The following is a 27465-nucleotide window of genomic DNA, read 5'->3' as shown; positions in this document are numbered from 1 at the left end:
ACTTTTCTCTATGATTTTCTTCACAATAGCCTGGTGTTTGACAATTGAGCACAGTGAATATAAGTAGGATCTAGCTTTTGGGGTTTTACTTACAGGATTTCTTATTTTTCTGAGTGAGAAACAATAACACAAAAGCCTTCACAGTTCAAACACGTTTTGATTTCAAGTGACGGATAGATTACATTGCTAGAGAATGGACATTCTACAAACTGTGCATTTCTTATAAATACAGAATACTTCCAAGTGGTCTTTTAAATGCAATTTTATAATGCTTTTTCTGGTAGGTATATTACTAAGGTGCATTTAACTGGACTGCTGTTGCAGCATACTTGACAATTAGCTAGTTTAGATTCTTCTACTTGAATTTTTCTTGCATTATTTTTTTATTCTTCAAAAAATGGAGAGCACTGTCCATATCTTGGAAAGGTCATGAAAATGTGGGGTTTTTGAGCTGTAACACCCAAGAACCTCTGCATGTTTTTTTAGATTTCCAATGCGAATGTTATTTCTTACTAGGAAGCAGATAGAGGCACTTCTTTCACTGTATTGAGCTGTGCATGTGTATGTAATCTTAGATCTTTCACTAGATTACTGAGCAAATATGCAAACTACTTTTTGTATGTGTGAAAACAATGAAATGGTATAAACTCAAATATTTAATACTACTTTTAGTATGTATTTTCAAGTGAATAATAAATAAATAACTAAAGCATGGCTAAACATTGACATCCACCTTCTCCTGTACCAACCCCCTTAAAAAAACAAACTCAACTGTTTGGTTGTATTTGCTAAGATATGTTTGTTAGTGAACAGATATTGTGTGATACTGAGAATCTTGAGTGTGTTTTATTACTGATCCTCTGAAAGAAAAATGGAGAAATATACTGACTGTTAGGAGAAATTAAACATCATTTCCTCATCTGTAATGTTTGAGTTTGTCTTAACCCATTACAGGAAAAAACTTACTTTTCCAGTTGACTGAAATACACTTTTACCTTTCTTCTAAAATCTTTCTTGCTTGAGTAATCCAATTAGTGACAGACATTTAGTACGGCATAGTCACATTGTGTGATCTTCATAAAATACTCTTAAAGAAATGGTTTCCAGCAGGAGGCAATACAGTACAATGTCTCAGCCAGCTATTAACCACATCACACCTTATGGACAGGAATGCTAATATCATTACAGGGTTACAGCTGAAGACTTGGGTTAGTCATTACAATTCCTTTTCTTCTGGTTTAAAGAAGAAAGGAAATCTTTTAATTGGTACAGCTTGAAGAAAGTGATTTTTTTTAAAGTTCATTAAGAGATTAGGAGATTGTATGTTTGATATGTTTTCAGGCCTAACTAATTCTGTAAAGGTGAGAGTGGTTAATTCTGTCAGTTCTATACAGAGTTTTAAATATTAAGGATGTATAATTTGTTGTTAAGGAAAAGCAGTGGTTTCATGGCTGGCAAAGTACGTAGTCTCTGATCTTGAAGCAATAACATAACTGGCAAGCAAACCTGGCTTTACAGCTCTGAATAGTTTGATCACATCCTGTTGTGCAGGAACATGCTTATGACTGTTCATGTAAAAATTGGCATGCACCCAGTTGCTCATCTGAAGCAAGTTTAAGTACCCTTCTCCATTTTGAGGCACTGTTTGGCAGCAGACGGCACTTTATCATCGTTGAAAACAATGAGGAGATGCACTGTGCTTGACTGCCCATCATTATCAGTTTTGACTAATGACTGATAACTAATAAATATCTGCACTTGTAACAAGCCAACTTCTTGCTAACTTTTTTTTTTATATTCTGCTAAAGCAATTTTCCTCCTTCTACACCAAGTAACGTCTTAGAGCTCTGTGTTATCTGTGATTCACAGGCATTCTCAGCACACGAGTGAACAAGTTTTCTTGAGTTAATAAACCAAGAGCTGTATGAAGTGTAAAACAACGAAAGCATATGTAAATGGAAAAAGATTGGGCCCTTAATTGAGTAATACTCAGGTGACAGGTTACAGTGCCTCATGACTCTTATCTCAGGATAGAGGTGGTGCCTTTGCAACCCAAACCACAGTTAGGAGTGCTATTTTTAGTAACTTGAATATTAGCAGTTCGGTTTTATACTCTGTGTGTTGATACCCTTTGACACTGCCTGGTTAAAGATACTAATCAAGCTCTTGGATACCAGAAGCACATCTTATGATGTCCTCCTAGATGCTCTGTCAAGATGCTTACCCTACTTTTCCCATTGCCACTGATATTTGGGAACAGGAAAAGAAGAGATAGGACGCTGTGTTCACAGTTGTTCATGAACCAGGCAGTTGCTGTTGGGTATGGATGATTTTAGTCATGGGCTTATTTGAGGAGGAAAGGTAAAGGGGATGTTTATTGTACTTTGAGGATCCAAGGACCACGTTGATTCATTGTAATGGCTGGTTTCCATTGGTCAGGCAACAGCAAGTTGAACAGCAGATGAATGGGCATGCAGAAATTACTTGCCAGCAAAAGAGAAAGGACATCTGCCTGCAAGTTACCCCTTTTGCCCTGTGAATTTAGTCCAGGTCCTGAAAGAAAGCAGTAGGGATATGGAATAAGATATAGAGTAAATTTTTAAAAAATAATTATTTGAGATTTTACATTAAAAATTGCACTGTGACTGCAGGGAGTAACAAAATGGGAGTTGATAAAATGATTGTCAGTTTTGTTGGGATTCACATCAGTGGCCTCAGGTAAACCTCACAGATATGTCTTGTTTGGAGGTACTAATGAGTAAAAGGGATCCTGAAAGAAGATTACAAATAGCCAAGTTACACGAGCAATGGTTGTGATTAGCAATATTAGTTTTCTTTTTGATTGTGTTGCACTGGAACAGTGCTTTAAAAGTCATGTTTCATTTCCTCTGTACCTAAATAAAGATAATCTTTTGAAAGTTTGACTAAATCCATGTTTTAGGAAGTCCATGTTATACTAAAAATGTTTAAGTCCTTGTTTTCTTTGCTTCTTCTCAGAATTAACCAACTGAATCTCATCAAGTGCCAAACCGAGCCAGTGATTGTTGTATTTGGGATGCATGGAGTAAAACTATCGGGAATGATGCTGAAGAGCATCAAAAATTTTTTGCATCTCAGAAAAGACCAGGTTCTTCACTACTTGGATGCTTACTTTTTCTGAAAATAAACTCAATTTGAAAATTTATAATAATTCTTTACTTTCTCAGATGATTAGGTATGCTCTGACTCTACCTTGGATATATTTGTGCTAGCTGCAGCATGAATATTTTCCAGAGGAATACTCAGTTATATATTTGACTACATTTAGAAGATCATGAGTGTTTTTTCTTCTGAAGTAGGAACTTTAGTCCACTGGAGACTGAAATAGAGAGGAAACTGGCCAAACAGAATCCTCCTGATGTCTTACATTGGGTTTTCTGATCTATGTAGAATGTTCCCCAAAAGAGTAGCAGCTGTTTAATCTTCTGCCATAGTGCTCTGTTTAATTTGATCATGGTGTGTAATTGTTAGTTTTCTAAGCATTAAGAAATCTGAGAACTGGTGAGATGGTCAAAGAGGATGGTAGGAGAAGGTTAGGAGACACTACAAATCCGTGTTTGTAGTGTCAGTTTGTCTCTCAGATTGATGTAGCAGAGGTTGTGATTTCTCTGTAGGCAGGTATCTATTAATAGGACATGAAACTCTCTTTGGTTTCACTGAAGTTAGAATTTCACTAGATAAAGCAAGTATTTTTCAACTTATTCCTTAGTTTAGACTGCAACAGATCTTTGGTTTCATGAGATCTTGTAGTTTTTGAGTCAATATATTCTGCAGTTCAGATGGTAGGTCATTAGTAGAGGTAGAGGAGGATATGAAGAAATTACCTTAAGGAGCTCTTATACTGAACTTTTATATTTATTCCATGAATACTAATTATGAGTAAATATGTAAATGTTAATGCAGTGTTTCCTTGAAGAGAGGGATTATGGCTTGTCTTTTTGAGCTTTTGAAGTAAAATTTTAATTGATACTACATTTCTTCTTTTTACTGCCATAAGGTTTTGACTGAATGATGCCCTGAGACACATCATTGTTTGCATTGTTAAATCACCTGTTGTTCCTCTGCAAACAGTGTGTTGTGCAGAATTCAGAAAATACATGTCTGCATAGTATTTGAGGGCATGATCAAGCTCGATGTGTTTAATTGTAAACTTTAATGAATTTCCAGTTGAACATTCATCTTCTCTTCACTACCTAGACACTCCTCACCCCTTTGAAAATGACAGTAAATTTGCATATCAACTTGTTCCATTAATTGCCATTTGACTCATCTATCAAGGTGCTAAGCTTTAGATTCACATAGCTTAGACTTCCAAACCAATTTCTAGAATTAATTTAAATATTTAATGTCAAAACCCTAGGATGAAAGAGACCAAAAATGTTTTGTATGCTTATTGATCACCTGTTTCAGTAGCAGCAACCCATAGAGGAAATTTCTAATGTGATAGAAGCAGAATTCAAGTAGTATTCCCTCTGAAGAGGGGACTGGATCGCTGTGCGTGCAGTAAGGTCTAAAGGTACCAAATCTATTGTAGAGGTACCCTGAATAAGTTTTCCACAATAATTGACACTTCACAGTTGCAAGTTAGGTATTGAGTGTTGAATCAGATTTCAGTTTGCTTACTGCTGGATAAAACATTGGATTTTCTTAAAAATTGAAAAAAATAAAATGCGACTGTGTACTTTGTATGAAAAACTGGTTTCCTTAGGCAACTTACTGAGGTAGCTTTATGCAAAACTGCTTCGTTATTTTGGATACACAGATGAGTTTGCATAAAAATTCTTTTGATACGTGACAAACAAGATTTTTGTGTTTCATACTTATAATTACCATGAAGTCTGAAAATGTTAATATGCCTGACATATGTGTTCACTTGCTTTTCCCCACTTCACACTTCTTGAATGTTCATATTTGCAGTTTTGCGGTTTATTATGTCTCTATTAGCAAGTAGTGTGAACAAATAGTTGTGGATCTGGAGTATGAAATAATTCTCAGCATCTGATATCTACATTAACCCCTTGGAAAAGTGGGCTGTTCCTCTTTTGTTATTGTTGGTTTGGGTTGGTTTTTTTGTTTGTCTGTTTTTTTACATTGGACTAGCTGTAGTCAAGTCCTGTGGACTGAATATTTGTGCCAGAGTGCACCAGGCCAAAAAGAATCCCGTTCGTGTTCTCAAGATAGCACTCCATGGGGCAGAACGAAGCATAGTAAGTACAGAGAGGTGAGAAAAATTACAAATTGCACCCTCAGTGCAAGGTAGCATGCAAATTGTGTACCTGAAATTCAGGATAAAGTGAGATGATTTCAAGAAGGAGAATCAGATATATTAAGAGAAATAGGGAAATAGAAGCTATCAATGTTCTTGGAGAAAGTATTCTAGTATGTTTGTATTCAGAATTTTTCCTCTGAAAATTGTTACACTACTTTATATTCAGACTTTTCTGATGAAGATTTTGGTCCTGTCCTGGAGATATAAATGAACTTGGTTCCTTTGAGGAGAAATAGGTTTCAAACTAGTAGCATAGACTGCAAAGAAAATGACGTAGAGAATGTGAAGTTTGGATTTAATTGTCCAGTGGAGATATCTTCAAAGAATAGCAGCCAAACGATATTGCTGATCATACCACTTCACAGCATCACTAATTGACTAACAATATTGTGAGATGTGGAGCTAGCAAGAATGAATGGAGCTACTTTTTGTTGACTTAATTTATTTTTTTCCAGAGTCCCTAAAATGAAATATTGACCTCTCTTCCAGCACTGCAATACCCTCCACAGTCATCTTTACTATTCAGCATGTGTGTTAAGCAGTAAAGAGAGGAGATGAGTAAGGAAGTTTAGGTCTGGCAGTAACAGGGGAAGGAAAAATTGTTATAATGATAAGCTGATTATTCATTTTCAACAGAATAGTAGATGATTATGACTGAAATATGGGCCTTAAAAATTTTTTGTTAGTTCCATTTATTTCCAGATTTTTAATTGTTTTAAATGAACAGGTAACAGTTACAACAACAGCAATTTTCCCTCTGGCTTTGGTCTTGTGATCTTTTTTTTTTTCGTTGTGAAGCTATTAATCAAATTTTGCAAGTCCGTAGGCTGGATGAGGTTATTTTACATATTCTGGTCTAAAGCCTGTAATGATCCTGACAAAAAAAAAAAAAAAGAACAAGAAAATCTGTCAATATTCTCTTTATGAAATAGAGATTTCACAGTTGCATTAACTTATCTATGTCTGGTTCACCAAGTATGCCTACTTTTGTTTGTTGTATGGCTTTACTGTTTCGTGCTTCAGATTGTGAGTATCTAGGATTTAGCCTCTTTTCCATGTTCTGTTTATTCACTGTTAATTATTTTTCAAGCTGAGTTGCTTGAGAACAAGAAAAATTTAGCTTCCATTACCCTCTATTGCAAATGAAGGACAGGCTTTCCTATTGTAATCTGCATGTGATTCTAAGATGCTGTTGTCAGGGAACTTTTTAATGCTTTCTGTTGTTAATGCTTTGTTGTCATTCTTTTCAGTGATGTTTTTGATTTATTGTTGAATATGAAGCACAAAATATCATTTTGGTTTATAGTTTCCTTTTGTATTGAAAATATTTTTTTAAATTACACAATTCAAATACGTAGAAATACTTAAAGACCCTTAAGAAGCTGTGACTGTTTTAAAAGTATAATACTTGTAGCTATAAGAAAAAAAATTAATGTGGCTGAAGAACAGTATTAAATCATAAAAGTATGACAACTTTTTGAAGTTCTGGAGTTTTTAGAAATAGAGATTACAGTGGCTAACTACAGGGTCTTTCATTGGTGTAATGTACTGATGCAGGGTAATCGACAGTAGTGCTTATGAATGTATATTTTATATTGTTGATAGCATAGAATTGATAACTATCTTTTGAGAGAGGAGGAAATTTTAACATTACCTCTAATTACTGAATTAGCAGCTATAAACATGTAAATCTAAGTATATTAACCAAAGTTATGCAGCAGTTACTGGTCATCTTTCAGTTATGCTGAGTTGCTTATTTCTTAATTAGCTGTAACACCTTTCTCTGCTGTTGGCAGAAGTATTACTAAAGTTTAGATAAACCCCAAAAAACAGAGTAAAGAGAAGAATTCCTCTGAACACTTTGTTCCTAGATGTCTCATGAGATGACTTGTTCAATAGGTAAGATTTCCTTCCAAGTCATGTTGTAATCATGATGAGGAATTTTATACCTCAGAGATTGTATTACAGATCCCAGCAATGTTAGGAAACAATAGTTTTCACTCTGTTTTGCCTGAAAGTGCTCTGCTGGGTTATGTTCAGGACAGGAGTGAACACGAGGCCTCTCTGTGAATTTAACTCCTTCATCTTACGTAGCTTTAAGACAAAGTTTTCTTCTTTAATCTGCAGGGGTTTTTTCAGCTTCATTGCTTGGGGTCTCATTCACAATCAAAATTTTAGGATTTCAACTGTATCTCAGTCTGAAAAATGAGTCTTGAAAATCTCAGTTTGAAAATGAGAGCATCCAGTGCCAGTCTCCAAGAAGAAAAAGCAAAATCATTGTTAATCCCTTGTGCTAAATAGTCACATCAGCCTGCTTTCTGCTGCAGAGATAGCCAGCAACTGTGTCTCTCCTTACATATTCTCTTTATCATGTACAGTGTCTTCTATGGCATCCAGACTCTTCTCAGCAGTAGTCGTGCATTTTACCCATTTTGTTTGTGTTGGCAGGCAGACCCATCACTTTGCTTTTACAAGTTGTCATAACATTCTTCTATCTTCGTGTTTTTCTTAATTTTTTTTCTCCTTAGGGTGTCCTACGCTCTGTACATGAGGGATGGAATTGCCAGGAGGAGAGAGAACAGTGTTGGTAATCACACATGTTAAAGGCAGCTGATTTTAGGTTTAAGCATTTCTGTTTTCCCGTAACATATCTGAAAGCTGTTAGGTGGCTGTCAATTCAAAGGTGCAGGGTCAGTCCACTTGAGAAGGGTGCATCTATTTGGGTAGCTTGTCACACTGATCTCTGTAAAACACCTCAGTGAAGCTAAAGCTAATTTTACAGAGGTAAAATCTTCAGATTGAACTACTTATTCCTGTACCAAAAATCATACAGATGTTTCTGTATTCTGAGCAATACATAATTTCTAAATATGTGGGTTTGTTTTAGTTTTGCAGAACTTTTGTTTACTTTCTTAAATTTTTTTTGTGGGGTGCCTTTGTCTTCTATGAATGATTTATTTTATGCTTTTTCAAAGCTGATTTATTTCTTGATTTTTTAAAGATATTTTTATTCTACTTTTCAGTGCATATAAACAAATTGGAAAACATGTCTGAAATACAATATGATATATTTGCTGTTACCTAGATCTCTGTATTGATGAGGCAAAAACTGATTTCACAATAAATATTTGAAGATTTATGATTAGTTACTGCATTTTCACGCCTGTTCTCAGACCGTTAAAACGCTGACATTAATATTGCTTTCAGATAGTTATGTTCTTTAGTATCAAAGTTTTCTAAAAATCCATGGAGAAAGAGCAAATAGTACAGATTCAGATCATTTATTCAAAAAGTGTTTCTTGTCCCTGACATATCTGCAGAGGTTTTTGCTTTTACCTATGTGAAGGCTGTTTTAGTTTGTGATAATCTCTGGTTTAGAGTAGCTTTTGTTACACATTAAAGAAGTTCTGTCTGGACATATTATACACAAGAAAAAATTGAAGAACTGCCACTTAAGCAACTGATGGCTCAACTGAGAATACAAAATTTATAGGGATAAACAGATAGTGGGTACTACAAGGAACACCTGCAATCCCATGATTGCAATATCTGAATAAATAGATTTTTAAACTCTGGCATCTATATAGTGATCCATGATACTGTTTTCTTGAAAATGTGATGATATTTAAAGATGGACCAGAAGTGTTCCTGTCCTTTGGTGCAGTAAATGCCAACTTAATGTTTCAGCAATAGCCTTGTTTGCATATGGATTTTACAAAAATCCATTGAAGATTATTTGAAAACCAGCTCATTAGAATGACAGATTGCTTACCAAATTTTGTTTTCTTGTCAACTGATATTGGTTACATTCAATTAAACAAGGTTGCACTTTCTAAAAACATACCTCTGTCAACAGCTGAGTGCCTTGCTTATATCTGCAAATCAGATTCCTAATTTCTAGTTCTTTTGGAAGATTAGGCTATGAATGGTTCTAAAATTTCTCCTTTTCATACACCTTTCACATTTTCACTACCTCTATTCCATTATATATATTGTTTGAGAACCAACACTGGGTATTATTCAGTGGGGGTGACGGAAAGGCTTTAAACAAAAGCAATTGTCAGCTTTCTGTCATGGTGTGTTGTGTCAGATGTTTGACAAGCTGTCTCTTGGCCATAGGCCATCTGATTGTAGTGGAGCTGACTACTCTTCTGAGGAACCAGCAAAACATGTGGCCACAGGAAGCAAAAGCTCCATGTCATTTGGTCAAGTCAGTAAAGCAAAGGTTTTGGGTGTAGTAATCAAGTTCTGACATGATCTTATCAATTGATTAAGATTCTTAAACTTTCTCTGCTAATTTTTCATCCTATAAAACAAGAAATTCCTATTTACTAAACTGATTTAAGTGTTGGAAAAAGTGATTAGTCAGTGTTTACCGGGAGTTATAACATAAGTAAATAAAAGAAGAGTTATTGAGAAGAATTACATAATAAAGAGAACAGGTATGGGAACAAGATGAAGCGAAAATGTAGACAAAAATGAGATAGTGCAGTGGAGTGAAACTTAACCAGACCAAGATGAGAATTGAGAATTAGAGTATGTGTATGTTCATTTATTTTACCATGCAAAAAACAGAAGGAAAGATGCTGCATTTGAAGGCGGGAGAGACTAAAGAAGTCGGAGAGGGAGGACTTATGTTTCCTCCTTTCAGCAATGAAAGAGGATAGATAAAATAAAAAATAAAATAGTTATTAAAAATATAGTTCATGGCATCTGAAATTTGTGTTCCTAGTCTATGTATTATTATATTTGCAGATCTTTATTCAATGACTTAGAATTTATCTAATAAAGACTTCCTTTTTTATAATTTTGTTATTATTTTAAAAAGAGAATCTTGACTCGAGTGCTTTTTCCATCTTATGGTAAAATTTTAATTAATATTTTCCATTTGCTGAATTATTTGGGAGTATTCGTAATTTCCTTTGCTTTTGAATATCACACACTCTTAAGCAAATTCTAAGTTCATTGTAGAGTGGCAGTGTCTCCTGTTTCTAAAACTCTGCAGTGGAGTGTGTGTGTGAGCAGGCATACTACTTTTGTACTACTCATCTGCTTACATACTTAGTTTATACATTATTTATTAGACTTATAGGCATGAAATTAAAAAATTAAATTAATAATGTGACTTCCATGTAAAACAGAAGTCGCTTATTTATATATGACTGGCAATTAGGGAAAAAACACTCCTAGGTTAGTTGAATGCATTTTTGCTTAATTTCAGACCCAGTACAGCCTCACGAATAAATGTTTGACTCCAGGTTACAGGGTTTATATTTTGATTAGAAACAACTCAGAGGTGAGGTAAGTTTGTTAACTTACATGCAATGAATACAGGAAAATGTGAAGGTGACCCAGTTACGTGGCTTCAAGAGCTCTTGTGTTTGTTTGCTCCTGCAGATCAGGAATCTGCCAGCAGCCCCTGTTAGCAGAGCTGTAGTCATCCAGTGGCACAGCCAGCACAGGAACCCTGCTTGAATGACCTGTGAATCACCTATAGCTCGAGAACTTCGTATTTTCCTTTCTCTATTTCTTGCACATTTTTTCTAATGAGTGTCATTGATTAGGAAAGTCTGTGTGTGCTGAACTCACTGAGAAGTAGATCAGGGTTGTCTTGGTCTTTGAAATATCATCGCTGCAAGGAAATAAGAATATATAGAGAATGCAGTTGAGTGGCATTGTGGAATAGCTGCACATCTAAGGGTCATTAATATGAACCATATAAACAACTAAACTTTATTGTCTAAATTTTCTGAATGTCTTACTGTGCACTTACAGTTCCTCTAAGCTTGTTTTGCTGCATTGGAAGTGTTCAGAAATAGAGAGGGAAAGGAATGGTAGGAGGAAAATAAGTCATGCCTACACTGTATTATCTGCCTTAGTGCTACAGGTTGCAACTGACTTATAGTGAAAAAGATAACAAAACTGTTTCGTTTGTATTTCTTTTTGTAGCTTTTTGAAGCAGGACACCATTGCACTGCTGAAAAAAAAGTATTTACATTTAAGTGTTTCTCTGACTAATAGAATATAAATTTTTAAAGATGCATATGTTTCTGAGGCCTAAGCGCTACAAAAACACTTCTCTTTCTTGAAATCCCAGTAGTTTTAAGCTGCTGGGCATTGTATAAATAATCATTTAAACACATTTGTTGATGGTTTGCCAAAACTTTGAAGAGAAATCATTTCTTTCAGAGTTTAGAAAACCTTAATTCAAAATTATAATTTAATGGAAAAATGTTGCTAGTGATTATTATTTAGAAACTCATTTATTTCTTTATTTTCTTTAAAATTATTACTTTAGAAGAAAAAGGACAACTTTTATTTATATAAATATAAGTGCTTCCAAACATCTGCAGTTCAAAGTACATAATTCACAGTGACACCAAAGGTTGGTTTGTGTTTTGACTGGATGACTTCGGTATTATTTTTGTCTGCAAAGGAAAGAGTGTACAGCATCCAAGTGGCGCAAGACATTTGCCTCTCCAGAAATTGTGATGAATTTGGGACAAGGGGCAGACTGTTCAAAAAAAAAATATTGAGGGGAGGGGGAGAGAAGGGGGCTGTCAAAGTGAGAATACTTGCTTTCCATTTGGCATCTTTGAACTGGGAGCTAGTCTGAAGTACAGATCATTATAAACAAAGTAAAAAAGGTGAATAAAATAATCGACTAAGAGAAGAATCAGTTGAATTGGTTTTGTTTGCTTCGCGTGGTTTTTTATTGTAATCAGGTTTCAACAGATGATGACTTAAAAATATAACATGTAAAAAGTAGCTTTGTTTCTTCATCTTTGTCATGTTTTGTGTCTAGAATAATTATTTATACTTCAGTTGTTTATTGTAGTAAATATATGTTAACTGATTTCAAAATCTAGATGCACTTTATCACTTCTGAAAGTATTATGCTGTATAGTAGTAGGATCTCAGTATCCCATAAACTCATCTTTCGGTGGTATTGATACATTTTCCAACAAGATATGGTGTGTCATTTACTTTGCTGATGAGAATTTTGCTTAAAATGCATAAAGGAAGAATGCATGTTGGAAAATAGTTCTGCCACTCAGATGGACTCCTCCTTTCCCATAATTTGGAGGATGTAAAATATTTTCCCAAGTTATTCAGTAGGAACTAGGTTATTTTTATTGCACAATACTTCAGTAAAGATCCCAGTTCAGCAAGGTCTTCATCCATAAAAGTCCGCAGAATGTTGAAATGAAGACACTGATATGCGATGAAATCATTATGCACTGGCTGACCCAGAGTAAGTGACTTAGCACTCACTGTTGATTTTTTTGTGAATTGAATAAAAATATGTTACCTTAAGTTTAATTACGGAATTAAGCTATTCGTGGGAGGCTGTGGTAATGTATAAGATCTATTTTGAAACTCCGGAGGCCACATAAGACTGACTGGATCAGACCGAAGATCGCCATCCTGACCTCACACTGCCAATACCTGGGCTTCAGGAACAGTACAGGAACAGGGCAAGCATATTGCAGTGCATCCACCCAGGTACTGTCCCTTTTTTCAGCAAGCTCCTCAGTGGAGTCTTGTGTGTTTATGACAGTGCTGATTCTTAAGGTTGTAAGAATTGCAGGTTTTGATAAGGACTCTAGATGAACAAACGTATTCTCATGAAGCACTATCTTTTTTATGTAATAATTGGATGAGACAATCAAATATAATTCAGAATTCAGGAAAGAACTTTGTGCAGAATTTTGCCTCCTCTTACTACATTCGTTTTATTAGACTTTGACCCTCATACCTGTAATAACAGAGACAAATCAATTCCTTTTTTTTTCCCCTAGTATATAAATGGCATAATGTGCTGACTCTTTTTTTTCTCTAGCATATTGCCATAAGTTCAGGAGAGGTTAGTTTGGATTCCTTTTAATGAAAGGCAATGGAAAACATTAAATACCATATAGTGATATTAAAAGCAAATATAGATGTAACAGGATTAAATAGCCACTAGGACTGCATTTGTAGTAAGGAAATGTTATGGTTTTCTGTTATATTCAGCTTTAACTGTTGCTTCCTGAGCCAGGGAGAGTAACGGTATAGTTCCCTGGGTCAAATCTGTGCTGAAATACCAAATGAGAAATTCACCTGACATGACCATCTAGTTCAGTGAGATGAGAGCTAGGGACCCTGGTGTAGCAAAACATTTATGTCTCTTTGAAAGCCTGTTGGACCAAACTAAGTAGTGCAGACTTAAACATGCTTCTTCATGAGGCCTCTAGGGATAGATGTTGTCATCATACAAACAAACTACACAGGGACCAAATGGTTGGGGGTAGGGAGTTGTTCTGCTTGATCTTAATACTTTGCTGTATTCCGTCTTTGTCCCTACTAACATTATTTCTCCAATGGGTTGCAGATTTTTCTTTACCTTTGTGTAATGTCTGTACCTTTTACTTTCAGAACACCTCACTGAAGAATCATGTTAAATAATGATCAAAAATCTGTGTAGATGTGGCAGGCCCCATAACACCATGTTAACATGTTATAGGTACAAGTTGAAGAAAATGCTGGAAAACTGACAGCATGTTAAAGATGATTTATTTATACAAGTGCTAAAGTTATGTTTGATATGTTAATGCAACCTCATTTTCTAGTAAAGGCCAAACACTATTAAGTGGTTTTCTGCATTGATTTTTCTATCTTCTGAAATACTTGATTCATTGTTAACCATCTTTACTCCTTTTATGTAACTGGAACTGGGGCTATCTTTTAACAGTCTCTTTCTGGGTGAGCCTCATTGGCTTTATTCAGTGATATTCTCCTGCTGCACTTCTTGACCTCTTCATCAGTGTTCCTTTTAGCAGGTGCTCCTTTTTGCAATTTGTCTGGATTTTCCCTGTGGCATTCCAATACTCCCACCTGGAAAGTTACTGAAAGGGGTCAGCACCCACTGCAGCTTGAACTGGTGCCTCTCACAAGCATCCTTGTTCTGCTGAATCATGTTACCTGATGTTCATTAAAAAAAGACTTGCGAGTAGCCTAACAGTTTAAATTTTAAGATGGGAGGGAAGAATAGACTTGCCGTCTGTCATAGTTTTCCTGTCTGAATCTCTTCCCAGCCTTTTCGTACATTACCTGTTTTGCTTTTCATTTTGTGCCTTAGCTGCTTGTGCTGTATCCTGTGCTGAATACAGAGGTATTTGTTTCAAAAGACTGAATGTATTTAGAAGAGTATCATGGTGGAAATACAGTTAAAGAGATGACTGAGTGCCAGTTGCGGGGAATGGATGATGATGTAATGACAACTGTACAGTGGGGCAGTGATGGTTGCTCAAGGAACACTTGTTGGAGTAGGGTTAACGAGGTTCACTGTCTGTCAAGTACATTATCACCTGAGTCAGACTAGCTAAGGTAGGAGACTTTTTGAGGGAAATATGCTAAGAGAAGAGAAAAATATGAGGATTCGAAGGAAGAGAGGAAACTTTTGTCAGGCTTCAGAGGGGGTTTCTTTTGTGTCTTCAGTATTGCCTGTCTGCCTACAGAACTCTGAATGCACACAGTAGACCATGCAATAAAGCCAATTCTTAGTGAGTTGTTTGTGTGAAACCTTTATAAAATATGTTACTATTTCCGAGGCTTTAGTATCCTTTACTCAGCAAAGTCTTTAGTGTTCTGATCAAGGCATATTCTCTTTGATATGTGTCTACACTGCTCTCATCTTCCTTGATGTGCTCAAAGTATTGGAGGTAGAGAAGCAGTTTTCTCAATTAACAGCCTGTGTTTCGTAAATTGTTGAACTCATGGGAGCTTCAATTTAAGGGCACCATTAAAACTCAGATCTAGTATTTAGATAGGCTATGTTACTCAAAATATTTTTTCTCTGACTTTAAGAGAATTCTGTTCAAAGTTTTCCCAAGTGTGAGTTTTCACATGTTTGAGATAACAGAATTTAGACATTCTTATTTATAGTATTTTAAATTAAACACTTCCTTTAGCTTTCAACTTTCTTAAACGGATGCATCCAACATTTCCTTTTTGCCAGTACTGAGTTGGATGATGTCTTTTCTTCACTGTGCTCCAAAAAGTATTTTTATATATGTTTTTGGAAGGAAATCCAGTTTCTTACTTGCAGCTGTTGGCATTTTAGAGCCCTGGAGTGAACCAATAAAAACACATGTTCTTTTAAAAAACATCTATTTTTACTGGACCTTGCTAACAACCAGTGACACAGAATTAAAAAAATGTTGGCTCAGATGAATAGAAGGGCTGCATTGTTTTAAATTCTGTTCTTAAAACTTTTCTTTACAGCAAGATTACACTAAAATTTCGTGTGTTCTTATTCTTATGAAAAGGAGTGCTTGCTTTTAGAATGCTATTTTAATGTTTTAAAACTAGGTCAGGTATCAAAGTTGTAAAGTATAAAATTTTACTAAGACGTACACAATGTTGCTGTTTGAGAGTATTATTGCAATGCTTTCACAAACAGGATAATTGAAGATTTTACTCCCTAGACAGCCAAGAATAAACCAGAACATCTTCTTTAAATACATCGGTTTGAACATATTAAAACACTTAGGTGCAATGATCAAATTAGATCACCATTTCTTTCAATGATACAGTATGCTGATTGAATATGCACAGTTTTTTTCAGATATCAACATTCTTAGTGGAAATGAAAGAGGAATTACAAAATGTTAGCAAATTTGATGTAAATGTAGTCATGTCAAGATTGACTTGATAAAGAGCCCCATCCATTTTATGTTACTTGTGTTGCATCTTTACTGTACATGCTCTGTGTTCTGCAAGATACCAGAGTCCCACAGCTGCTGTTTGTTTCGCTCTCCTGTCTTCACAGGAGAGAAGTGGAGAGCAGAATTAAGATTGCATCCATGCCTTTAGTTGTGCAATCAGCACTGTACACAAGATCTTTTTTCGGTATACTGTAGCTAGGTTTGGCTCTAAGCATATTTTCACCTATATTTTGGAATCAAGAGAATAGTGTGATTATAAATTCAAGTGTAAAGGTGAATTGAGATTTTAGTATTTTTAATAATATTTACTGTTGTCAAATTTGGGCATTCCAAAAGACTGTTTTGAAGAGGATTGTTGATAAAGCAAAAAGTAAGTGGTCTGCTGATCCTGCATGATGTAACATAGAGTGTCATAATAATGACACTGGTAGATTGATTTTTTTAATGGTGTTTAGATCATGTGTGCTAGAGAAAAAGAATCATAACCTGGGTTTAGTTCTTCAGTAGTTTTATTAGCATCTTCATGTTTGTAAACACATAATTTTCATGCTGGATATGGAAGAAAAATTACAGCTGGGGTTCTGTAATTTCTGATTTTGTTGTGGGTGTAAAATAGACATAGACATTAGATATCTCACATATGTAAAAATGTATATAATCAGATGTATCTTAACATTTTTTCTGTATTTCCCTATCTATGGGAAAGTGTCTTTTCCTCTTTTCTTGCAAAAAACCCAATACTGTACATTAAGAATGTTTACAACACACACTGAGAGAATGCACTAGGCCAGAGAAATTCACTGCTTTTAAAATAGGTAATGCTAATAGAAATAAGCTCAAATTTCTAACAGAAGTAATTAAATACAAAACCAGATATGTGAATTGAATTTTTAATAGTATTGTTGGGCTTCTACAAATATTTTAAATTTATTCAAATATAGGAATGGATCATTCTATTTTATATACTATGATGGATGCCTGATGAGCGATACATTGTTAAGGACTTATTTTGTGTTATTTTACTTAGACCTCAGTCCTTCAGCTTTCTGTTTCACGGATTTTCTTTTTTTAGAGTTTACATGAGTCATGTGTCATTGTCCTATGTCCAGGTTGTATATGCGTTGTGTGTACATACATGATGGGAAGTTCAGTTCTGTGTTGTCAACAGTCATTGAGATAGCACAAGAGACTGACATTTCCAGGTCTTTCATTTGAAGCAGCATTGCTATTATATCCCAATTCTTATTCCTTTCTTACTAGTGTTTTCAGAAAGTATGTATCAAAATATTTTTATCAATTAGTTGTCTTTTGTTCCAACAGTCTATTAGCTTTGGGTTTTGGTGGTGATATCCAAACTATCTGCTTGTAATATGCTGTTGTAAAATACACCTCCTGGTACTGTGCTTTCCCCTAGTTCTAACAGTTGCTCTCCTACATCTTCCTGGTATTTCATCTATTTTGGTTTGCTTTTTTTTTGTAAAACAGTTTTTTCATAAGGCATTTAACTGTCCAGTGACATCTAACTACTCTTTCAAACCAAGATAAGTGGGCAAGACCTGTTATGGTTATCATAAGAAACAGAAATATAATTTGGCTCACAACTTGCAGATCTTTAAAATAGATGCTCAGGAGACAGCAGTAAGTATATATATACGTGCACAGAGTAGCAAGTGTTATGTATATGCATACACTAGCAAGTGTTAATTTTTTCTTTTTTTTGTAATTAAGTTAAATATTTAAAGAAAACAATCTTAAAACTTCTTTCAGCATGTGGTGTGTATTGCAGAATTAGAGTAACCCCTTAGTGTAAAAAATGCAAGTATAAAAGTTACATGTATATATTCCAATAAAAGACTGGATCCTGGATTTGGAAGGAGGGTCTTCATTTGCTTTATCTTCTAAAAGCATGCATTCTTACCTTTATATCCACTAAATGCATAAAAGCCAAAATCTAGCCATATATTGGCACAACTAAGAGCAGAAATTCAGCTCAACATTTCTAAGACTTTTTACAACATTCTGCAAAATGTCTTTATCTGATACTTGGTTTTTTTAGCATACTATTGGACCAGGAAGAAACTGAATAATGATTAACATTTAAAAAAACATAGCTCTAGTACTGTCTGGGATTGTAACTTGCTTTTATCAGATGCTTTCACTTCTGCAGAAATGATGATGGGGTGATTTACGTTAATTCTTTTGGTTTGTTGAAAAAAATATGCCCACACTCCTCTACTTAATGGGATTCTTTCCTCGTTGCAGTGCAAACGGCTGGAGCAGGAGCTTCATCATCTGAAAGAGCAGAACCAGACTTCAGCAAACAACACGAGACATCTGACTGCTGAAAACAATCAAGAACGTGCTCTGAAGGTAAATCTCCATTTCTTCTTGCAGGCAAATTAAGGTTGTAAGCCCCTGGTGCCAGCTTTCTGGGCTGCATATATCTGTTGTGTACATTTCGGCAGAAGTGAGCTATGGTGTTTGCCAACAACCCCTTCTTTAAACACAGATACAGCACCCTTCTGTTATGGTTTTATTTTATTTTGCATCTGAATGCAACAAGAAAAAAACAACATATCATCCAAATTATTAGGCTGGTAATTAACACTGAATTCTTGAGATCTGTCCTTGCAATATTGCATTTTATAAGGTGAAGAAACTGCAACTGTTTGCCTCGTGGTACCTTTGCAAAACTAATATTTTAAAGCATGGCTGTTTGATCTGCTCCCGGCAGTGTGTGCTATATTAATAACATTGTTGACCGATACTACTAGTGACCACATAGTTGATACTACTATTTGCAAAAGGGTAGCTAGTTGGAACTGGGAGGAGGAATAATAAGTCTTGTCAATAAGAATAAAAATGAGCAGAGAGGCGGGAGAGGGTCAGAGAAAGGACAGTGTAAAGTGACAGGTTATTGCTGCTTTGAGAAAGGGAAATTGTAATGTCAGTGGAATTGATAGCTACATACCCAGCAATCTCACCGCTAGCCAGAATAAGAGACTATGCCAGGTAAGATATGCAAGCGTTGTGCACACCTCTTCAACCCCTATATTCTTAAAAATCTTTTATGGGTAGTGGAGATACATATAAATACTGAAGTTACTCTGTTTATACTGTGTTGTCGTTTTAGAACTGTTTGATTTAGACAGTAAGATCCAAGGATATCTCATTTATGGACAGATATTCCTCTACCTCCTTTTCCTATTTTCTTTGTATTTGGGAAACATCGTTATTCATACAACAATTTGACTGAAGCAAAGTGTAGGAATAAAAGTAAATTCTTGTGTAGTTTGACATTTTTCAGTTAAAAAAAAAAGTATAATGAATAAATGGACAGAGGTTGAGTGCCACGCAAATGCTGTATATTTCATGGGTTTATAATTGCTATCAGAATCTATGGTGAATATTATAAAATCAGATGTGCAATACAGAAAGCAGATTACTCAAAATAGAGGTCATAAGCATTTAGGGCTGCTTCTGACTGCAATAACAGTATTTTTTTGAATCTGGTATCACTGAAAAAGCTTGCCAAGCATGCTACTTATTAAATGTAGTATTGTTTTTCATTAATTGCATGCTGACTTGTGGTTTTTGGGTGTCATTGAAAATATTATACACAGAGTCTTTCTGTTAGAAAAAAAATGTTTTATTTAAACTACACTTTTTACATTTAATATTGCCTGACATAATGCTTACAGAATAATTATATTTTCAGAGCAAGAAATTACTTGATAGGTCAGAGTGTTACTAGGATTTCATTCTAAGCCCAATATTGCTCTTCTAGCACCTAATCTTTAAAGAATTTCATTTCTGGCTGTCACAGGCATTTTTTTATTTTTCGAAGTTAGAGGTTAATTGGTCATAGTCTTTTAGGGAGATAAAAAAAGGAATGCTTTTCAATTTTTAGTAAAGTTGAACCTTTTTTAATATTGTATCTCCTTAGAATTTATCTCAGTTCGTCTTACTGTTGCCTACTGTAAGGACAGGTCCATTATAGTATTTTTTAAAAGGCTGATGGGTCAAGTTGTGTTCTTGACCTTGAAAACTTTAAAATGCCCCAGTGAAATATTGATATACAGCATATGAGCCTTCATGCTAACCTAAGCAGTCATGTAAATGAAAAGCTTATCACCCATTTTTAGTCTAGTACAGCCTGGGAAATAGACTATCTGGTAAAGATGAAAGTCATTTCAGTGACTCCCTTAGGAATTCGTTTGTCAGTGCTCTGGACCTGGCTGCATTTGGCTGCCATCAGCAGCACAGCTCCCAGAGGAAGAAATATCCAGCCAGAGCCCCCTGAAGGTCACACACTGCAGGGTCCTGGAACACAACTCCCCTGTGAAACCCTCTTGTTCTTAGCTGTTACCTCCTGCCTCTTGTATGCACTCAGTGGCTATTTTAAGTGCTACATGCAGAGCACATGTACAGACCCAAACATCCCATCCTGTCCCCTGTCCACCATAGATCACCCTCTGGATATCTGACGGTTTTCAGAGAAATAGGACAGGCCATTTGTCTCTGTGATGCAGGGTAAATATCAACAAACTACTATTTTCTCCATGATGCAGGGAACTACATTTATTTTAACCACCTCCACTGGCAAACTGGGAACTGTGCTATGTGTTATTAACCTGTTCAGCAGAAGGAGTCCAGGTATTTCTTCTGAGTCTGTCCAGGACAGTTTCTGTCAAGAAAGTTTTTTCAAAAAAAAATCTTTAATTTTCCCTATTATCTTGAACTTAATTAACATTGTCTGATTCAGTTTGGCAGAAGGCATATTCTAATGATGAGGAATTTGATCTGCTTTAGATGTTCTTCGGGGAGTAACAGAAGTGTAAACATCAGATATGATGCAGGGATATTTGCAATCTTAAATGGATAAAAATATAGTAATCAGGATCAGCTAGATTAAGGATGGCATATAAATTTGTGATAAAAAATGAGATCATTACCTCTGTAGGACTCTGAAGTACACTTAACAACAAACCCAATGGCTATTATTTCTTTTTTACTTTTTAAGATCATCTAAAGACTCTGAGATTAGCTCAGTTGGTTAAAACTTGATGGTAGTAAGGCCAAGGTCATGGGTTCAATCCCCTGTATGGGTCTGTCACTTAAGAGTTGGACTCAGTGATCCTTGTGGGTCCCTTCCAACTCAGAATATTCTATGATTCTGCATTCTCCCATAATATTGAGTTGCTTGGAAGTAAAACAGCATAAGACCAATCCACAGGAAACCTATTTCATCCCACTGATGCAGGGTCTAATAGGTAAGATAAAGGTGCAAGCTTTCAGATTTGTTTTTAGATATATTAGCTCACAGGGCTACTGTCCCCTTCTTTGAGGCAGTAGCAGCCCATAGTCAGGAATGAGGCAAAGCAGCAGGGAGACTGTGAGAGGTGTAGTGGCAGTAAACTGGCCAGATCCAGGATCTGGAAATAACAAGGATGATGTAAGCACTCTTTTGCATACTTTTGTTTTTACACTCCTAGATCCCATGTTGCACCTGAGGATCATATGACACGTAAAGCATGCTGTAGACATTATAATGTGCCATTTCATCTTTCTGTGCCCTATAACATCTGCACATCTTTGTGTGCTGAAGGTAGCTCTTCATAAATAATCTCTGCATACATATTAGTAGTATGTGATTTAAAATTTCCATATTTAATATATTTATTGCATAGAACATTCCTTACAGTGATGTGGCCCAGTCAGCCCCACAATGTCAAACTGGCACTCCTAATTTTTATTATATTCTTATTGGTCACAGGGGATTGTATTAATTGACTGAAAAGGCCAATTTCAAATCTTCCCTCCAGGCAATGCCCACAACTGCACAGAGGTCATTCAGAGAAGCATGTGGGCCCCTATTTCCATAGTTAAAGTAAAATAATCCTCTTCTTTGTGAAACCATTTTTAAAAATCTCTTATAATATTTCACATTGAATTATAGCTAAATCTTTTAGGGATAATTGCTTCCTAAGGGCCTATACATTTGCACTCTTAGTACATTTTCATAAAATAAGATCTGCAGAGTGCTTTGCAGTTCTAATGTGTCAGGGTCTATATGTAAGATTATTCATTTGTGCTTGGTCTTCATAATTAACATTTGGTCTCTACTGATTCTGATAAATGTATTCCCATAATACATAGAAATAGCTGATTCAATTAAACATAGAAAAGTTGAAAAATTGCTGTTTTTTCATTGGTATTTAAATATTGTTGTTGATCATTTTATTGTTGTTAGCTTTGTAGCGTGTAATTTTGAAATTCAGAGTTTTAAGTAATATATTTTCTCTAAAGAAAAATAAGGATTTTGCCAGTGTGTATATCCTCTTTACTGAGTTGAAGAAGAATAGGAAGTAAGTCTTGTGAAACAACTTTATGTGAAATTGTATAGAAAATGTTTAACAGGATTTGAATGAAATAGAGATGACTTTTTTTTTTCCACAAGTCTGATCTGTTTTGTAATTTTTAATTAGGTGGCATATTCTTCTTAAAGCAGCTGCTAATCTAGTTTAAAGACCAGAGAGACATACTAATTGTACTTTGAAGGCAAACTCTTGAAATGGACAGGAGGGCTATTTCATGTTGTTATACAAATCAGGTGCCCTTTACTGACTAAATGAGATTACTCCATCCAATTATGATGTCATTAGAACTTGTAAACGTTATTAATCTCCTTCAGAGCTGTTAAGATGTTAATATTTTGTTATGATTGGCTTTTTTTGTAATATCTGCCTATCTTTTTAGTTGCAGTTTCTTTTTTATCCTACATGCTTCCATAGTTTTATTAGGAGTATAATAAATTTAGAGTCAAGAAAGTGACCTGAAGGACCTGTCAGAAGTTTGTCTACAGTAGTGTCATAAAGCAACTGTGGCTGATGTCACCTCCTTTCTGCTGACATATAAGAATTGGGTCAATAGCAGTTTGGCAGTTGTTCTGGTGATGATGCCTGTAAAAAAGCCACTGTAGAAGACTTAATTTAAGTATTCTCTGTTACATGTCATAAATTGTATTAAGTTCTCCTCTGATTCCCAGAAATTCCCAGATTCTTAGAGTAGAAACCATTTTTCCATACCTATCTGACAACACCAACCACAAAAACAAATCCAGCTGACTAGTCACTGTCATCCAGGAAGGGCATGATCACAAAAGATTCTGATGTTACAAGAGCTCGACACTTTTTTCAAAAGCTTTAACATGAACTATAAAATGTTTGCTACTGTTGAAAAGCATGGAGTATTAATGCTATTGAGACATACAATATTAACTATGAAAAAGGTCCTTTAAGATAATGTGGCCTTTATCTGCAAAAACTAATTCTAACAACATTTTTAGATTTAGCGCTTCAGAGCTGAAGTTTCAGAGCCTCATTTTAATGAGTCTAGAGGTGGTTTTTGTCTATAAAGCCTCTGATTTGTTTCCAACAGAGACACATGCTTTTGAGATGTCTCGTGTTCCAAGGAAACTTGACTGAATCAGTGCTGGGAAACCAAGAGACTCCAGTCACATCTCTTCTATTCAAATTCCAGCCCAACATATAGTTTTTACATTGTAATAGTTACTATTTGTACCTTTTCATATTAATTTTACATAAGGCAATAGAGATCAAGTTGATTAATTAGATGCTTAGAATGTAAGTTTTGAACATGTCAAGGCCCAGCCGTATCCAGAACAGCACTCTGCCAGCTTCAGCCATTGTCACTGTTGCAGTGTAGTTACTGCAGTGCTGTGTGACTGATAGAAAACAGCTGCTTATTACCAGTATGTTATAGCTAACAGATGAATCGCTATGTTGTCCACTGGTGAAGTGGGTGTTACATCTTTCTTCAGTTCCTAGCTGCAAAGTAACTAGACACTGCAGAGAGTTTAAATTTGCTGTTGATCCACTTGTTGGTATGGTGTTATTATTTGGTAAAAGATGCTTTTTATTTAGCGTGGTTGGATTTTTATCGATGAAGCACCTCAGCAATATTCATGTTGGGCAATCCACCCATTTCTCTCATGTTTTGTTATGACTTCTGGCCAGTGTGCATTGTTCCCTCTGTATCGAACAGAAATGCAATGTGAAAGTGAGCTCAAGAGCTCACTCTGTGGAGGTAAACCTAAAGCAGTCATGCTTTTCATCCTGGATATCATGTGCTGCTGTCTACAAAAAGGACTGCTGTCACATTTGCAAATGATTTTATAGGCATGTTTGAAGACCAGGATGCCGGCTTCATATTGGAAACAGAAGGGGAGAAGTAGATTGGAGATCTGTCTCAGTGTGAGTAGATAACTGTGCCCTTGCATTTACTTATGATCTGCATCTATTTTTCTGAAACTACAAGAGCATTTCATGAGCAATGGGAATAGTTAACAGCATTCTTGGAGATTATCTCTAGCAAATAATATGTTGTTACAGCTAATCCTGAAAGATTCATGCTATTCTTCCAATAACTTACTGGAGGATAAAGTAATACAGGATTTGTCAAAGTAGGCTGCAACTTCTAACTTTGTGTAGGAGCTGTTTCACTAGTTCAGTTTTTTCTCCTAAGAAGGTCTCCACTTCTCTTACTCAGCTTTTAAAATAATTGTCCTGTTCAGGTTGTAGAAAGGCATGATGAATTCCTTTCACTCTCCAGTAGCTATCCTAACACAGTATGTACCCTCATTTAAATGCCTGGGCAATGTGAGAAGAAAATTTGCTGCCCTGTTAGTAAAACTTGTTATAAAGCACATGAGATTGCTATTAATTTTTAGAGTGGAACTTTGCTGAAGTTTGTATGCTTGAATTGCTTTTAGTTACATAGTGGAAGTGAAAATAAAAGACCTAGTAAAACTTGGAGCATGCTGCTGACAATCTGGATGTGGATAAGAATGCACAAATATTTTTCTTCGGTTGCTGCTTCCTAGACACTTTATCAGACAGGGTAGATACAGTAGCAATCTTAATTGCATTGGATAGAGCCTTTACTTGTGCTGCACCCAGAAACACTTAATCACAAGGTCTTAAAGTGTGTTGCTGAGGTTAGGCCCAAGTCTGTTTTGCTCTTATCCATACTAGAAACATGATTAGTCACTTTATGGCTTGGTGTTATTAAATAGTACCGTACATCCCAGAGGATATCAGTGTGAGCACTGTGCCATAAATAAACACTAAAATGAGGCCACAGAAATAATGCAGAAATAATTCTGTCCATGTTCCACTTGCATAATAATTTTCTACATTCTTTTCCTTTAACTTACAGTCTCTTCAAAAGCTATTGCTACAGACTCCAACAGCCCACACAGTTATCTGCATTTGTGGAGAGGAAAAAAACTTGTATAATCCTACAGTTTGACAGAAAGTTGTTCCATGACATTCTTAGTGATGGTTTCCTCCCATCTGGTAATTAATGTTTTAGCACTGATAGACATTTGTATTCATTGACCAAAAATATCTTCATTTGTAATGGGAGTTGAACATTAGAATGATTGCTTAAATGTGCCATAAGCAAATAATACAATGTTTTCCCCGATGGAAAACATGGGAAAAAGTTATGAAACACTTACCATTGACTGATAGTGAAGTTTCCCAGAGTGCCTTCAGAAACACAGGCTTCCAGAATGCGATGAATCCGATTTATATCTATCTGGGCATTGAAGAGAAATTATGTTTGGTAATATTAGTACTTGCATGATTTTCAGTGATCAGCTTGTGATGATATTAAGTGGCCGTGTGGATAGACAGCAGGGGCATTTGTGCTGCTCTTGGTTCACTGAGGCATCTCTGTGGGCCAGAATTTTGAATGTGTCCAAGTCTTGGGTTGTTCTCAAATTGAAGGAAACAAATAGATATGCCCAAGTCTCATCTGTGCTTTCTTGGTTGCACTGACCATGCCACCTTCCTGTATCTTTAAGGCTGTTCTTTCACTAACTGCATTCTGGCACTTCAGCTCTCTGTGTACAGTGTTCTCTGCACAGCAGCTTCTTAGGGTTTCTTGGGTCTGTTCAAATGAAAGAAGACCAGTGATGTTTGTTACCTGACCTCAAGTCTTTCCGAGTTATTTCAAAGCAAAGTAGTATATGAATAAAAGTGAACAACATTTGTCCTGAAAATGATCTTGAGAGGAGTTGTATCTGTATGATTAATTATGCTTGTCTAGAGCACTGTGTCTTTTTAGCATGCTTCATAGTGCCGTAAACAGCTGCACGGGAATGGCACTGCATGTGTCTTGATAGATCAAACAAGCAACGTTCTTAGCTCAAAGAGTTGGTTCACCTTGCCTGAGGATTATAAGTCTTGCTTCTTTCCTGTTAGCAGATGCTGAACATCTCTTAACCAAAGGAGATGTATTTATTGAATTTTGATTCAGTTCTAAGCATTAAGGAATTCATTACTCATTCACACTTAGTGTTTGATGTTAGTTTTCATCTGTTCCACTAAAAATTCCATGGGGGTCTGTTGCTTTTTATTTGACAGCCTTCAAATCTCTCTTGGCACCAGATTACTCTTGACAATCTTAAACATCAACTGTTTGTATATAGGGATGATGTGGACATTCAAACGTTTTGGCAGAGTCTTTTATGTTTTGGTTTACATTTTGGAGGTGGAAACTGTCGCCCCATGAGGTCAATCAGTGTTACTGCTTCTGCTTAGTAGAAGTATTATTTCTGATTAATGCAGCGGGTTCTTGGAATGTAACATTTTGGTTTCAGGTGATTCTAAATCTGAACTATCATATTCACTGTCTTTTAGACTGCCTCCAGTTCCTCACTTTTGGTATGCAAAGAATCATCTCTTTCATGGTAATAGGTTTCTGTGACCATGATCTTCCTGTCATCAAGAACCTTGTTTTTCATTTAACCGTTCTGTAATTGTGCATATTAACATTTTAGAAATAGTTTGCACTTCTACACACCTGTTATTCCTTCTAACAGAATAGATCCCGTTTTGTATGATTGATAGATTTGATATCTGTCTGTTTGACTTTAAGGAAGTTCCTTCCTTGCTAAGTGATGCTGCCACTTGGCCCTACTGTTTTAAGGATGGTACGTTTCAATGTTCTGCAGCATTTTTAGGTTTTTTTCTTAAACTCTGTTAAAGGACCTCAAAACTGGACCAGTTTGTGGGCCTGGGGCAGATCTTAGATATATGTATTCTAGAAATACATATTCTGAAATAAATAAATGTTATGAAGTTGTAGAAGATGAAACAAACTACACTGGCATCCTGTGGCCAACTAGAAAGCTGTCTGCTACTACTCTTTCAATCCTTATTTTCACAGAGGTGACAACCATGCATTAAACTAATGATAAAAAATTGGTGTATTCTAGAATAGACTGAAATGCATCAGTATCTTGTAAATTAGAATCAAAGAATCTGATATGTAAGCAACATATACTGTAGGAACCACAGTCATGTTAGGAAAGCTGCTTAAATGTGTTCGAAAAATGTGCAGATGTGGTGCTTAGAG

The 27465-nt window shown here is 35.7% G+C and overlaps 1 protein-coding gene across 11 annotated transcripts in view; it reads left to right on the top strand.

Annotated features, from left to right (window-relative positions):
- Positions 1-27465, top strand: part of MIPOL1 (mirror-image polydactyly 1) — a 184127-nt gene that overhangs the window by 70289 nt on the left and 86373 nt on the right. For all 11 annotated transcript variants that reach the window (XM_027637715.1, XM_027637720.1, XM_027637716.1 and 8 more), the window contains one exon: positions 18280-18387. In XM_027637715.1, coding sequence (XP_027493516.1) covers positions 18280-18387 — 108 coding nt within the window. The remainder of the gene's footprint in view (positions 1-18279; positions 18388-27465) is intronic.

The sequence above is a fragment of the Corapipo altera genome, unplaced genomic scaffold (genome assembly GCF_003945725.1).
Source record: "Corapipo altera isolate COAL_440 unplaced genomic scaffold, ASM394572v1 23, whole genome shotgun sequence".
Lineage (NCBI taxonomy): Eukaryota > Metazoa > Chordata > Aves > Passeriformes > Pipridae > Corapipo > Corapipo altera.
This window is presented reverse-complemented; position numbering and strand designations above follow the sequence as displayed.